This window comes from Aulostomus chinensis, chromosome 10 (assembly GCF_037954235.1).
Source record: "Aulostomus chinensis isolate RoL2024-O1b breed Wild chromosome 10, RoL_Achi_v1.0, whole genome shotgun sequence".
In the NCBI taxonomy this organism is placed as follows: Eukaryota; Metazoa; Chordata; class Actinopteri; order Syngnathiformes; family Aulostomidae; genus Aulostomus; species Aulostomus chinensis.
In genome coordinates, this window is record NC_141329.1 from 5,213,091 (window position 1) to 5,228,528 (window position 15,438).

Genomic DNA, 15,438 nt, shown 5'->3' on the forward strand with positions numbered 1-15,438 from the left:
TACATGCATGGAAATAGGACATGTTTTGAATATTGGACCTTCAATAATTGACTGCCTGATCTAAAACCAGCAGTCACTCCCAGTCACACTCACTGTCCAGACCGAGCAAACCTCCAGTCTTGCTGACTGTCTGACTGAAGCAGCTACAGCCAATGTCTGAATGGCTTCCACCCACACTGCTTGATTTTGACATTTGAATATCTACCATATACCAGCACAGAAAAGCTATATTTTAACAGATTGGAAATTCTACACTGTCCAAGAATGAAATACCCGCCTTTAACATATTACCTATAGTCATACTTTTAAGACTTGTTTTTTTACAGCCCCTTTGGAGAGCAGCAGTGGCCAAGTTTGAGCGCATACTGGCCCCATCAGAGCAGGAAGCGGCTGGCAGACTAAAAAACTACATTGCTGATGTGCAGGATAACCCACAACAGGTGATGAAAGACACGACTGCAGCTTTTGTTCTAGAGAGCAGTTTATAGTTCTGTGTTGAAGTGTGTGTGTGTTTTCTAGCTGTTGCAGGTTTTCCAAAAGCATAAAGAGTTGATCCGACGTCCCACTGTCAGCAAAGAACTGCAGTCAGAGAGGGAGATTCTACTGGCCAGACTACTGGACTATAATAAGGGTACAATATTATCTCCCAAAGAGATAGTGTGATAGTTTATTATTTTTCAAATGTGAGTAAAGCAAGTTGAATGTCCGCATCTTACATCTGAGAAAAATGATGCCGTTTCAGTATGATAGTTTAATGGTAAATGCCTAAAATGATGTATTATATGGTCAAAGAAAGAAGAGAAAATCTGAAGTCTGCAGTTAGTAGCTTTGTGAAGGTTGTCGACAAAGTGGTGACGCTTCTTTCTGACACCTTTGTGCTGCTTCGACTTTCTTAGGCCTGAAGACTGATTTTGAGAGCCGTTGCCACGGAGGCCCTGGAGAAAAGTCTGGGCCCTTCGTGGGCAGAAACCTTCCTGAGGTGGTCAACAAAATAGTTTGGGTCCGGCATCTCATACACAAGGTAGCCGAGTGTGTGTTCCTGTGCATATTCACATATGAACTGTCAGTAGCATGGACCGTCTGCTTTCTCCTTGTTAATGGGAGAGGTTGATGTTCTAAAAACAAATTGATATTGTCATAGTAAACCAAAAATAATTGCCTTTGAAATAAGAAATAAGAATGTGTTAACTTTTTTACCCGAATGTGCTTCCATGAGGTGGAGGACTGTGTCCGCATCGCTGAGGCTTTGCTTTCAGACCTAACTGGGTTCAAAGGGTTCCTGCATTTCTGTGATGACCTGCTTGAAGTTTTGAGGGCTTATGAACAGGAACAGTTTGAAGACTGGTCGAGGGATATTCTGTCTGGTCTGGCTGACCCAAAGTCAGGAATCAGGTTCGGGCACACTGACACCTCAACATGGAGGACAATTAATAAAAGCTTGGAGTAACACTGAAGAAGCACTTACTGTGCTTTGCCACTGAAAGCAATTTGATCATTAACATGTTTGAAACAGCAGTAAAGAAGCTGTCACCTACAGTACATACTGTATATTCCTTAATTTTATTTTTGCACATGGAACATGGAAACTCTAGTTTACCTTTCTTTTCCCTCTGTAGTCTCCAGGCCAGTAGCCGTGTGATGGACTTGGACCATGAGGATGGCAGACTGAAGATCCAGTACTCAGACAGGCTGGTCACTCTGCTCCGTGAAGTCCGGCAGCTCTCTGCTCTGGGCTTTGCTATTCCTGCCAAGATACAACAGGCTGCTAATACTGCAGACAAATTCTACAGACAGGCTATTGTCCTAAAACAGGTACAGAAGAGAGTGATTGAGTTCTTTCTGCTCTATATCTGTTACAGCTTATCTCACTCTCATGTTGTGTTGCGGTGTTCCAGGTGGCTCATTTCTACAATACCATTGACCAGCAGATGATTCCCTCTCAGAGACCTATGATGCTCAGTCTGGCTCTAGCTTTTGAACAAGTCATCAAGGTACTGTGCTCAGTGAGACATCCATCCAACCATTTTCTATGCTGCTTGGTCGTGGGGGGGGCTGAAGCCTATCTGAGCTGACATTGGGTGAGAGGCGGGGTTCACCCTCGATGGGTTGCCAGCCCGTCACAGGACCATCAGGAGCAATTAGGGGTTCAGTATTTTTGTCAAGGATACTTGGACATGGTCACCGGGGGAAGTGAGGATCAAACCAGCAACCCTTCGGTTGCCAGACGGCCACTCTACCTCTTTGCCATGCTGCCCCTTGCTCGCCTAAGACACACCTAAACTGTCAGTGATGAATGGTTTCAGATTCTTACGTAAGTTTCCTGACTTAAATAGAAAATGAATAGGGGCTGACTCAGCTGTGGTTAACTTTTACTGTGAGATTGAATCACTCAGAAGAAGAAGTATGGTAATTTTGGGGAATCTTTTCAGCAGTCACAGTAACAATATAGACAAAGTATTGAAACTTTTGTTCAGTAATTGCTTTCCTTACAACATTGTTTAAAAAAAGTTCAAATCATAATCATTTAAAAGCACACAAAAAGTCAGTCCCCAGACTAGAGGAAATTGTCAGTATCTGGTCACCTACAGCTTTCCTAGCTTTACCTGAAGGTTCCCTATTGTCTTTCTCAGAATCCTCGTGCTCAGATGAAAGACACTGGGGGTAAACTGCAAATTACTTGGGACAACCCCAAAGAGTTGGAGGTTTACATCACCAAACTGCAGTCTGCAGCTGAGAAACTCTCTACTGAGAACAGGAAGTTACGCAAATGGCACACAGACTTCACAGACAAGGTTATAGCTTTTTTATTACTCTCATAAATAAATTAGAATAGAGGGAGGGAGCTTTTGAATAGTATTCTGTGTTTGGGGTATTTTTGTATGAAACTGAGTTAACCCTGACTTGGTTTCACACAAACGCGCGCACACACACACACACACACACACACACACACACACACACACACACACACACACACACACACACACTGTCTATATTTCTCAGGTGGTGAGTCTGATGAATGTGGACTTGCTTCGACATCAGCAGCGGTGGAAAGATGGCCTCCAGGAGCTCCGTACTGGCTTCGCCACCCTGGAGGCTCAGGTAGAAGATGAGACATCTTGTCTGGTAGCTTGAACATGTTTTTACTGCAGTCATATCCTCTTAACAATAAACACATACTGCAGCTGGAGGATATCTGACTCTCCACCAAGTAGCTAAGATGTCATCCTATCCGAATCCGGTCACACATTGATTCCAAAATTGAATCAGTTGTTTCTCAACTGAAGTTCCATCATCGTCACTCTAACAAAGTGATACAGTTTGTCTGAAGTGTGTCCAGTAAATATACACAGGCAGTATAACAAATCGAAACTCTTTTCAGTGGAAAGATAATGGGTGCATTTGTGGGTGCAGGGCTTCAGGTCTGATGACATGCGGGCGTGGCGTCAGCATTGGAACCATCAGCTATACAAAGCTCTTGAACACCAGTACCAGACAGGACTGGAAGCTCTGAACAAGAACCTGCCTGAAATACACATAGACCTCACGTTCAAGTAAGGAGATGGTCCAACTAGATGTGTAACTGACTCCCTGTCTGTTCTCTCTGTTTCACTTTGTGTGCCTTGTACTTTTTTTGTGTGGGTGTGTTTTTTTTTTCTTCCTTTTTTTTCCTTCCCCTTACACCTCCATTTAATGTCCACCTCTTCCTCTCCTTCCTCTTTTTTCCCCATGGTCCCTTACGTTCTTTCCTCTCAAAGGCACCATTGATCAGTGTAGATTAAAGACAAAAAGATCTTGTTTAATTTCCTCTATCCTTCTTCGGAATAGGCAGGGCCATTTGCAGTTCCGACCTCCATTTGAGGAGGTGCGAGCGCGCTATTACAGGGAGATGAAGAGGTTCATCTCAATCCCGAACCAGTTCAAAGGTGTCAGTGCCCAGGGGGAGGACCTTATCTTCAGTGCCATGATTGACAGGAATGCCTCTGGGTTTGTCACGATCTTCAGTAAAGCTGAGGGCCTGTTCAGCCGCCTGCTGGCTGTACAAGACATGTTCAAGGTGCCTTAACATCTGATGGTCACAGAAATATGATAATGTCAGTCAATGTTCTGTAAAAAGCTACTGTACATTTATTTGCAGGGTAAGCCTGGTCTCACTAATCTAATTTGATAGCTGCTATAAACTGTAAAACACAAACTGATCAGAAATTAATTACATGCATTTCAGTTAGAAAATGTGATGCTGTTTTCTTTTAAATAACTTGGATTCATTTGTTTAAACATTTAAATATCATAGATTTATGTCAATGTATTTTCAGACATATTAATCAAAATATTATCAAACTATTTGTGGCCCACTTGGAGTACCTCTGGGGACCCCTCAGGGGTCACGGACTCCCTGTTGAAGACACATTTAAATGTCATGGAAACTCCCTTTGAAGAGAGCGAAGTTTCTTTTCCTGTTTGTCCACAGTCATGCATAACCCCTGATGACATCATGTTTCTCTTGTTGAGGAAACACCCTCTGCATCAGCTCTCATATGATTTTGTGTGTGTGTGTGTGTGTGTGTGTGTGTGTGTGTAGGAGTGGGTGGTGCTGGGCCAGGTGGATTTAGAGAAATTGGTGGAGAAACATCTGAACTCTGTGCAGGACTGGGAGAGAAACTTCAAGGCCTTGAAAGCCAGAGGAAAGGAGTCAGAGCGTTTGCCAAGGTACATGTTACACATACTGTACAAAATTACAGTTATATTACCAGAAAAATAAACATGAGCGCAAGTAAAGTTCATGTTCGTACAGAACTTTTGTCAAAAACAATGAAAGCAACCGCAATGCTGCATATTATATCAGTGTTTGAATGTAATCTCAACTCTATCCAGATGAGTGCTTCTCAGTTCATACTGTTGTTCTTGAAAACACACATGATGTGAGCCTTCCCCTATACACAGAGCCTGATGGTGCAAACAGGTATTAGTGGGTTAAGAAATAATCCAAATCAATTACATCAACATTGAAGAGTAAAGACTGACTCTGATGCTCCATGTAGGGCTGAAAATGGTCTCAAATATTTTTTTTTTCTTCTGGAAAAGAACTGCCTGATAAATGAGGGGAAGGACACACGAGAAACATGCGTGTCTGCATTTCCAAAAGTCTCAGTTTTAGGGTTCAAAAAAAGATGCCATGGTAGCAACGTTAGTCACAAACAAAATGTTTATCAGTGTGGTTGTACTGTAGGTGGAACTTCGTCTCATCTTGTTTTTAACACAGTCAGCTGAATAATGCTGGCATCATTTATAAGCACTGAAAACAAGACATTTCTGTTGGTCTCTGCTATGCTCAGCTTTAGATCTCTGCAGCCATTTTATCCATCTACGAATTTACTTCACATCTTCAGTCCTTTAATTATTTAACTGACACCACACTGATCCTGCGTTTCCTGTCGTCAGTCAGGAGAAAGTGGACTGTATCACAGTCAACTGCGAGCCAGTGAAAGCCGTCATCGATGACCTGATCCAGAGACTGTTCGACCTGCTGCTCATGTCACTCAAGAAGTCCATACAGGGTAAAGACCCATTTTTGTGTCAGTTTTCTGTGTTTGTGGTGTGACACCAAATACCAGACTGCAGACTTGTGTTTCATTACTAAACAGTCATTTGCATATTGTATTCAGACAGGAATCACAGTTTCCTCTTTCAGGTCTATTTCGTTTTTTGATTTCAATTTTATTTTTCATTCTTTCAACCCAGTGTATTTCTGCTTTCTCTTCTTTCCACTTTCACTTTGTTTTCTCTCTGCACCTGATCTCTTGATAACTGTATATACACGTGTGTGTGATCATTTTTGTCATATTCAGGTCACACAGAGGCCATAGAGAGTTTTGTGTCTGAGTCAATGGAGGCCTTGTCTTCACGACCAGAGAGCATTGAAGAGATCGGTGCAGCCAGTGGCAAATACAGACAGATACTCACCCGCAAACCTGAAGTAAGATACACACTCACACCCCTAAACTCTGGCTTGGAACTTAAGGTCTCTCCTTATTAACTTATGTGTTGTCAACATGGTGATTTTTACTATAAAGTTTACATTTCCGCAGCTCAGTCATTTCTTCTTGCTCTCTTTCATGGAGTATCAACACCATTTAAAATTAAGTTTTAGCATAGTTTGTTTGACATGCAGGATTGAGATGTTTGATAACCTTACCAGACTTCATTAATTCATGTGTGTAGATCCTGCCTCAGTTCCATTGTGCCGAGGAAAAGAACCGTTTGCTACGAGCTGTGGCTGGGGCCGGCATGGACTCACTCTCCTCTCTGAGGGCCAGATGGGACAAACTTGAGCTTGTGATGGAGAGTCACCAGCTCATGATCAAAGACCAGGTGAAATGCACACAAACATGGTTGGAATACTTGTGTCACAAATGTTCTCAGTTCTAAGGCTGTCAATCCTCCAGTGCTCCTGGTATCTTGCTTTATTCTTGGTCTATTTACCCAAGTTCTTTGTCTCTTTGCTGCTTTCTTTCTCTTGCCTCTGCTCTATCTGTAGGTGGAGGTGATGAGAAGTAATGCAGCAGGTCGCATTGATGCCTATTGGGCAGATCTGGAACGGTTTAAGGCCCGTTGGGACCAGCTCAAACCCAAAGATGAGATGCTGGAGTCTGGTGATCACACTGCATTACTCTCCTGCCTTCAGACCATCAGAGACAAGCAGCAAGAGTTCCAGGAGCTCGAGTTAGTGCGCAATAAACTGCTGTAAGTCGACTTTACTGGATGAATTATTATTTTTCGTACATTGTCTTTTACAACAGTCGCGACTGGTGATGAAAATGTGTCGTTTTCACCTATTTTGAATGTGCTCAAGCGATGTGAAGAGTGGTGGGATGTGTCTATGTAGCCAGATGGAGGTTTTGAGAAATCATGTTTCAGCTGAACCTCTCCACTCCTCTTCTCAGTGAGGACTGTGCCTATTTTGACCTGGAGGTTCCAGTGTTCTCTCTGGCAGAAGAGACAAAAAGAGACATGGAGGAGTGCAGCCAGATGTGGGGTTTGTATGAGGAGTGGCAGCAGGGCTTCATGGAGAAGGCTCAGGAGGACTGGATCACATTCAGGTATGGGGTTTCAGATCAGGCCTGCTGTTGTTGTTGGTGGGAAGTATAGTGATCGCAATCAGTCTTGATTGCATTTGTCACTATTTTGTGTCAAATTATGTGTAAACATGTAGTTTTTCCTGTGTTAAACCCTTTATTTACATATTTTTTGTGTTTTACAGGAGTAAGACCTATTTGTTTGAGGAATTCCTGTTTACATGGCAGGACAGACTTAGGAAGCTTGAACAGCCCACCGCCATGTCCGTGAAACTACAAGGAGAAGTAGATAAATACAAGGTACACAATGGTACAAGAGTAATATCTTGTTGTCTTCCTTTAGGATTATTAGATATACATGGAGCAGACTAGTGCTGTCATGATATTATAATTTTTTTTTTTTTTTTTTACCTGGAATAAATGTTGATATATGATATCACAAGGAAAAACTTCACTCAACTCTGGGCAGAAAATTTCAGATTTTATAAAATGACACGTTAAACTTTTAGAGAACATCAGAATGACTGTTGTGATAATGTCCTTGTCTATTTAACGAAGTTTACTTATAAATAAAGTGAACTATACTGAAGGAAGTGGAAGTATGAAGCAGCATGAATTAGAAATATTCAAGTACAAATTATTTTATATTAGTAAGGTACTTGAGCAAATGTACTTACTTCCACTGGAGGTTGTCACAAATTTCAATGTAAAGTAGAAGACAAGTCCTTAAGATACAAGTAGCAATGAATATATGTTTCTCATCATATGGCAGTTCAATATATTCTTGTAAGGTATTTATATTGAAATGTCAGCCTCACAGTGGTGCAACAGGACAAGTCACTAGTTCAAAATATCAGAAGACTGATATTAACAGCTCTAGATCCATGAGAATACTGCTGAACGTGTGTAGTTCGAATATTATCTTTGAGGCAAAAAGGATCATCTCTGTGAATGTAGAAGGATAGCATGACGAAGCATTCCATTCCACACATTTTCTCACTTTTTCCACTTGTGTTTTTAGAACATGGTCCCGGTGCTGAAGTACGTGCGTGGGGAGCACCTGTCACAGGACCACTGGTTGGACATGTTCCGTTTACTGGGTCTTCCAAGAGGGACAACTTTAGAAAGGCTCACCTTCAATGACCTCCTCGGTGTGGCAAATATAATCATAGAGAAGGCCTTGGAGCTCAAGGTACACACACACACACACACACACACACACACACACTGTTTATGCAGTATAGTGGTTAGAGACACATTTTTCGAATCTCTCTCACTCTTATGCTTCAATAACTAGAAATTAATTAAGTGGAATAAAGATGAATTGAAATGATAGGAACTGGCAACAAACAAAGGAACTAAAAATATTGATGATGATGATGATGATGATGGTGTGTGTGTGTGTGTGTGTGTGTGTGTGTGTGTGTGTGTGTGTGTGTGTGTGTAGGATCTGAACAGCCGTGCCCAGGCAGAGGTGACGATCAGAGAAGCACTGAGAGAGTTGGATTTGTGGGGAGCTGCAGCCACCTTCAACCTCACCGAATATGCAGGCAGCAGTGGACGCACGCTCGCCCTCATCAAAGACTGGAAGGATATAGTCAATCAGGTACATGCATACTCATTCAACAAATATCAACTCATGTGTTAGTCTGATATCATGTCTTATTGACATGCCTGCAACACTGGCCTCTTGGCTTTAGTTACTGCCAACCAGTGAATGTATCTAAAATGCCTTTTGTTTGGTAGCAGATCCCATGATTGTTTTTCTTAAATCCAGGTGGAGAAAGATTAGAATGTGCAAGTAACAACACACCAGAGGCTCAATGTTTTCACAAGTTTAATCCAAAAAATAAACAGTGGATAAAACAGATTACAACAAATATTTTTTTCCCGTTGAAGACGTGACACATTTTGGATCAGTTTTATGTGTGTGATGGACATAACAGGAAAAACAAGGTTTTGCTGTCAGCCAAATTTCCTCAGGCACATCAGATTTTTGGCTCATGTCTTTGAGACATAATTTCTTCAGCCAGCACTCCTGAAGAACTACATACACTTTATCTCAACATTCTGCACCAACCTTTTTTGTCGAGAAAAGAAAACATGCTTCATGTATCAGATCTAGTCACATGATGACTTATCAGTGATCTACAGCTACTTTGGACAAGGGGGTTACAGAGCATGTCAGACTGGTTTCAGTTTAGTTTAGTAGAATAGTTGTCTGACTCAGCTTGTGTTGTGGCTATTTTTAAGACTGCAGGTTGATCTGATTTAATATAAAGACAGACAGCGAATGACAGTCTCACCAGTAAAGCAACTATGTCAATGTTCCTGCAAGAGCATTTCTAAACTTTGAACTTAGTCTGTCTCAGATAAAGAATCATTCAGAATACTGTTGGATGGGAGCTGAATACATACAAAGCTGGAGGTCTTTATTCAGAAAAAAATTAAGATAGAAAGGTAATCTATGCGAAAGGCATTGTCAGATTTTCTTTTTCTTGTTTCATTAACATTTTTTATCAAGACTCTTAGGGGTCCTGAGGTAGAAATGAAAATGTCTTAAGGAAAATACAGGCATATCTACTGCCACCATTAAATGAAATCTTCAGGATGAGCAAACATTGGTTTTATCTCCACCTTGTGCCCATCCAGGTGGGAGATAACCGCTGTCTGCTGCAGTCTCTGAAAGACTCTCCTTACTACCGCAACTTCCAGGACAAGGTCAGCCAATCTCTGAATGAACTATTATAAACATTAAGAGCTTTTGGGACAAAGTAAGACTGTTTATTACAGATATGTATGTATATTTACTACCCATGCCCAGGTCAGCCTGTGGGAAGTTCGTCTTTCAGACCTGGATGAATACCTACTGAGTCTGAACGCCATCCAGAGGCGTTGGGTTTATCTAGAACCTATATTTGGAAGGGGGGCTTTGCCTCGGGAGGAGGCCCGCTTCAAACGGGTTGATGAAGACTTCAGGTAGGGTGATTCTATTGCTGGGAATTATCATAAAGATGATTTTATGCTCATTCAGCAACACAAACTATTCATGGACATGTGCAACAGGTTGATAATGTCAGACATTCAGAGAGACAACAGAGTCATTTCTCTGGGCTCAAGGGCCGGCATCCGGAACTCCCTGGTCAACATACTGGACCAGCTGCAGCGCTGTCAGAAGTCTCTCAATGAGTTCTTAGAGGTACACACACACACACACACACACACACACACACACACACACACACACACACACACACACACACACACACACACTTATGATAACTTTTCATATGCATGTGTATGTGTGTCGCAGGAGAAGCGCTCTGCTTTCCCACGGTTCTATTTCATAGGAGACGATGATCTGCTGGAGATTCTCGGTCAGGCCACCAACCCGACTGTCATCCAGTCACACCTCAAGAAACTATTTGCAGGTCAGAAATCTCAAATTTGGTTCATCCTGTTCAAATTGACATTGGCAGTATTGTATCATATTCTAGTGAACTGAGAGGTCATCTGTGTGTCTGTTCTGTCACAGGCATCCATAGTGTTGTGTTTGATGAGCAGTGCCAGCACATTGTCGCCATGTGTTCCTTGGAGGGAGAGATAGTCCCGCTTAGGAATGTAATTCGCATCTCCAGCCTTGTGGAGGTAAAACAGAGATTTGTGTGAATGTTCATCATTCCACAATTAAAAGAAAAACTACCATTTGTATCTTTTTTTTTTAAATGAAGAATGTGCAAGTACAAAACAGTGCCCCCCAGTTGAAATAAAGAAACATAATAAAGGCATATCTGTTTGTCATGAACTGCTTCTGTCCCTCCAGGTGTGGTTGAGTGAGCTGTCAGTGGAAATGAAGGAGACTTTGAAGCAACTGCTGTATGAATGTGTGTCAGCAGGGAAAAAAGGAGATGTGGACCCTTCACGCTACCCATCACAGGTACACACACACACACACACACACACTCTTGCGCGCGCATTTTATATTTTATATTGTTTTTTGTTAGTAATTTAGTGGAGATTCACACCGAAAGTAGCAAAAACCGATGTTCAGTACCAGCCCAACATACACACCCTCCATCCCCTCTCTCTTTATTCACCAACATCTGTTTTCAACCCACTGTTTTATTAAGTTTGATTAATATTTCTGGAGAAGGGAGCGAACCAACTGCCTTCTTTTCAAGAGGTCTAATGGTTCAGTCCGTATGGAGTCCAGGGGATTTACTTTGTTCAGGTTTAGAGCCAAGGCCACTTGTCGGTAATCTGTTGCCTTCACTGTCATTCTGGGGACAGATTGAGTCAAATAACCGAGTTTCCTTGAGAGAACATTGCTCTAATAATAAAGAAAAATGTGTCTTTCTTCCTACATTTGAATCTTTAAGCTTTGGTGATGAATGTGCAGAGTTTAAAGCGAGAAGGCTGTTTTTATAATCATTGATGGAAGTGGACACTTTCTCTGCGCTCACTGAAAATATGACAAATATTTTGGAAGCAATCCTGGTCCAGAACACAAGTATGATGTTGAAACATGAAACCTCCAATGTAGAAACACCATAGATATAGGGAAGTAGGAGACATCTTATATCAATTTGTGCATTTGTCGCATATTCTTTAATCTACTATATTATTAGCATTAGCGTATGTGTGTATGCTGTAACATGTAAGGAGAGGATCTTTAATTAGTTCCTCAAGGCATAAAGAGTCAAAACTCTTTCTTTGGTGTAGATTCTTTGTCTTGCGGAGCAAATCCAGTTCGCTGAAGATGTGGAAAGAGCTTTAAAGGAGCAGAATCTGCAGCAGCTTGAACTGGAGCTTGGTGCCAAATTGGAGCACTACACCACCGTCGACACCAGCTCTGACGGCCACGCAAACACAGGTGTGTGTTAGTGGTTATGTGTGTGTGTCCTCTGAGTTGGCCTTCTCTGAGATCTCTGTCACAGTGCTAATTATCCTTTACAGATAATAACCGTATAACTGTGGAGCAGCAGTGTTTGTGTGTGTGTGTGTGTGCGTGCGTGCGTGTGTGTGTGTGTGTGTGTGTGTGCGTGCGTGTCTGTGTGTGCATATTGGGTGGGACCATGATTTATAAAATCAACATCATTTTAGCAATGTATTAAAGAATTGAAATTAGCGATTGAAACTTGAACTCGATTCTCAAAGTGAGAATCAGCTGCGTTTTCTCACATTCTTCTATATCCAGATCTTTCTGCTACCACTAGAGTCGCCCACATAGACAGAATGCGGGTTTAAAACACTCAGCTTTTGAGATCCAGAGGCTACATTCACTCTTTTATAAAGTCTCTGGGATTCAATAGCTGTCGGACAAGTAATTTCAAACATCGTCCCCTTGAATTGATGTGTCCTCACCTCAGTTAGAGTTGAAATACACATGACTTTGGGGCAGCTGACTTCACACTGCCTCTCAGAAAACTCACTTTCTGAGTGTGTTTGTTTGTTTTTTTCAAATATTCAGCAACAGCAAATCCAAAAGCTGTTTGGCTGTCAACTTGTTTTGGTGTTCTTCTGAGTCCTTGTGACAGCAGTATCATCAAAACAAATCAGACTTGTATTGTTTTCAGTGCACATTCATTTAATTCATAGCTAAGGGACACCATCCAAATATATTATGGAACGATATTTAGACAGAAATACTGATTGTCCCTGTGCTTTCATCCGATAATTATAATCTTGAACTACAGCTCAGCATTAAAAAAGACAACAAGGCAATTTAAAACAATTTCTTATGTCCAGACTGGTATTTGTAGAGAAACAGCAGCTAGTTAGTGACTGTGCAATATTTGTTTTCAAGAATTCTTAAAATTTTGACATATTTGCAGAAAATTAAGTGCCCCACAGGATTTTCCCTGATCTCTTAGTAAATTTAGCATCTGCATTCCTTTTGCTTGTTTGATTGCTGATCACATTACTGCCAACATTAACTTTCTCAAATTAGAGTTAAGTTGCTCAGTGACATTTGGGCTTTGTTCAAATGCCTCTTGTGTTGTTATTGATCCCTGATCACAATCTGAGGTTGTTACTCAGGACTGAGAGATTAATGTTGAGTGATTGCTCTGGTGGGAATCCCTTGATAGCCTTTCACATACGAGAGGCAGAAGAAGGGCTGTACCCTTGAAAACTGCAGATGCAGTAGCTCACTGCTGGGCAAACTTAATGACTTGGGACTGGATATATGGTTATGAAGCATGGCCTGCACACGTGATTTGGTAAAAAGATGATTTAAGGTTTTCTTCATGCTCGAAATGAAATGTCTCCGTTCTTGGTATCATTTCACAGGTAACTGTCAATCAGTGAAAATCAAGGAATCAATCAGTGTTTGCTTCACTTCTACAAACTGTTAGCGCTAAATGGCCTTCATCACATACTTAAGTAAGTCTGTCAGTTATATTTCAGACAAAACTGTAACATATTTCAGTATTGGAATGTGATGAAGACAAACACATTTGCAGTTCAATTTCATTCTAGTGACTGTTTTGCTTGCAAAACTTGAATCCACGCCTGAAATGACACTCACTTCCATGACAACATCTCATGAAATTACTAGCAGCCTTAGAACAATCAGGTCAGCTAAAGAAGTAGAGTGGAAGAACTGATTAAAAAAGCTAATGTAATAGTATGAAAGATAATCTAATATAATCTTCTCTGCTGTCTCCTCTCTGGTGCAGTAATAAGACAGGATTGTATAAAGTTAGCAAAGTGCATTCAGGGATGAGTGGTCCGGGAGCTGGAAAAATTACAGCCCGGGGCCAAACTGTGGTGACAGAGCAGAAGACATCAGGCAGGCGGCCTGAGTCCTGGAAGCTGGGCAGGTGTGAGACCCCAGGCGAAAGGCCTAGGGGCTGAAGAGTGATGGAATGGTAGACCTTAGGTGGAAGGGCCAGGGACTTGAGAGTGATGGAATGGTAGACCCCAAGCAGAAGGGCCAGGGACTTGGAAGTGATGGAAACGGAGATCACATGTGTCGTGGGGGCTGGGCAGAGAGGCCTGGAGGAAAGCCAGGAGGCTGATGACAAAGAAGGACAACCCTCTCGTATGCCACAAAGGCAAGGATGCCAGGAGGGTGACCCCTGCTCAAAAAGAGGGGAGGTACGTCCTAGGAAGCTGACATCAGAGATGGAACTTGGCCAAACAGCGGTGGTGGGGTGGAACCCTCCTGGAGGACAGCCCTGCAGCCATGGTTGTGATGACTTGCAGCACTGGACTTGGGAACATCTGGTGCACTGGAGACTTGGATTGCGAGAGCTCTGCTCCTGGAGATGGGGCACAGCACTGGAGCCTTGGAGGACTGCTGTAGCTCTGGTTCTGATGTCTTGACTTGTGATAAGGCTTTACAATAATATCAGCCCTGGAACATACTGGATGTGTGGCTGATATCAAACTTTCTTTTTATGCCAACAAGCTGGCAAAAGCCATTAGGTTTTCAGGTTGTCAGTCGGTCCATCCATTTTAACTCACCACATACAGTCGAACCTCTGGAACACCTTGAAGGAATTCCTTCAAATTTGCACCAATGTCCTCTGGTCACAGATTATTTGGTGGTCACAGGTGAAGATCACCTCACGTAAACATGACCCGTGAGGGAATTTTTCTCAAATATAGTACAAACAGGTCAAAGGTCAAGACCACTCTTATGGGCAGACATCATGGAGGCATACAATCATGATGTAGTTCTCCTATTTTATATCCAGTAGTTTTTCTTTCATCAATTATAAAGTTGCATACAAAAAGGGAGAAATCACAAACAAACTAAGTTAAGGAAAAAAGGCGTTAAACAGGAAATTACCAGTACAGTGCTGGCAGTACACTGGAATGGTAATGTTATAGAATAATTTAAAAAATATGAAAATGTTAGTTTTCATTTGTTATGAAAAGACCCAGTACAGTAGAACCAGCAGGAGACATTCATGTATTCAGTGATTTTTGTGACAGAATTTATTGAATACTTTTTCAGCCCTGCAATTTTAGATGGCCTGTGTGTGCTCTACTGCTTCAGTACTATTTTTCAAAATAAGGAGGGCACTTACAAATGGGCCATTTAGTAGATATAATACTCGTTATAAATTGTCTTGAGCTCATATTTCTCTACGTTTTGTGCAGTCGTTTCACTGTTAAGCCATTATTGTATGGCGTTATTGGCTTTCCGGAAGATCAGTGTGGGTGTGCCCGTGTCTGATAAAGTTTCCCTTTCTAGTTGGTAATTTCCTTTCTGGAAAAATGTCACACTTGTTGAGTGGTCCCATTTATTCCCCTCACCGGTCAATACAAGTAATTTTTTTTTCTACAGACTTTCTGAACAGTAGCTGCCTTTTTTAAGGTAAAATAACAACAGTTTGTGTTCTGGCTGTTG

The 15,438-nt window shown here is 41.7% G+C and overlaps 1 protein-coding gene across 3 annotated transcripts in view; it reads left to right on the top strand.

The window, feature by feature from the left end:
• Window positions 1-15,438, top strand: part of dync2h1 (dynein cytoplasmic 2 heavy chain 1) — a 96,822-nt gene that overhangs the window by 4,545 nt on the left and 76,839 nt on the right. For all 3 annotated transcript variants that reach the window (XM_086215729.1, XM_086215731.1, XM_086215730.1), the window contains exons 10-35: window positions 327-440; window positions 520-631; window positions 897-1,021; window positions 1,217-1,392; window positions 1,617-1,812; window positions 1,896-1,991; window positions 2,631-2,792; window positions 3,004-3,102; window positions 3,415-3,554; window positions 3,829-4,057; window positions 4,583-4,710; window positions 5,443-5,558; window positions 5,850-5,977; window positions 6,223-6,372; window positions 6,539-6,744; window positions 6,945-7,100; window positions 7,262-7,376; window positions 8,098-8,268; window positions 8,524-8,682; window positions 9,729-9,797; window positions 9,901-10,055; window positions 10,143-10,275; window positions 10,390-10,507; window positions 10,612-10,724; window positions 10,900-11,013; window positions 11,799-11,949. In XM_086215729.1, coding sequence (XP_086071855.1) covers window positions 327-440; window positions 520-631; window positions 897-1,021; window positions 1,217-1,392; window positions 1,617-1,812; window positions 1,896-1,991; window positions 2,631-2,792; window positions 3,004-3,102; window positions 3,415-3,554; window positions 3,829-4,057; window positions 4,583-4,710; window positions 5,443-5,558; window positions 5,850-5,977; window positions 6,223-6,372; window positions 6,539-6,744; window positions 6,945-7,100; window positions 7,262-7,376; window positions 8,098-8,268; window positions 8,524-8,682; window positions 9,729-9,797; window positions 9,901-10,055; window positions 10,143-10,275; window positions 10,390-10,507; window positions 10,612-10,724; window positions 10,900-11,013; window positions 11,799-11,949 — 3,631 coding nt within the window. The remainder of the gene's footprint in view (window positions 1-326; window positions 441-519; window positions 632-896; window positions 1,022-1,216; window positions 1,393-1,616; window positions 1,813-1,895; window positions 1,992-2,630; window positions 2,793-3,003; window positions 3,103-3,414; window positions 3,555-3,828; window positions 4,058-4,582; window positions 4,711-5,442; window positions 5,559-5,849; window positions 5,978-6,222; window positions 6,373-6,538; window positions 6,745-6,944; window positions 7,101-7,261; window positions 7,377-8,097; window positions 8,269-8,523; window positions 8,683-9,728; window positions 9,798-9,900; window positions 10,056-10,142; window positions 10,276-10,389; window positions 10,508-10,611; window positions 10,725-10,899; window positions 11,014-11,798; window positions 11,950-15,438) is intronic.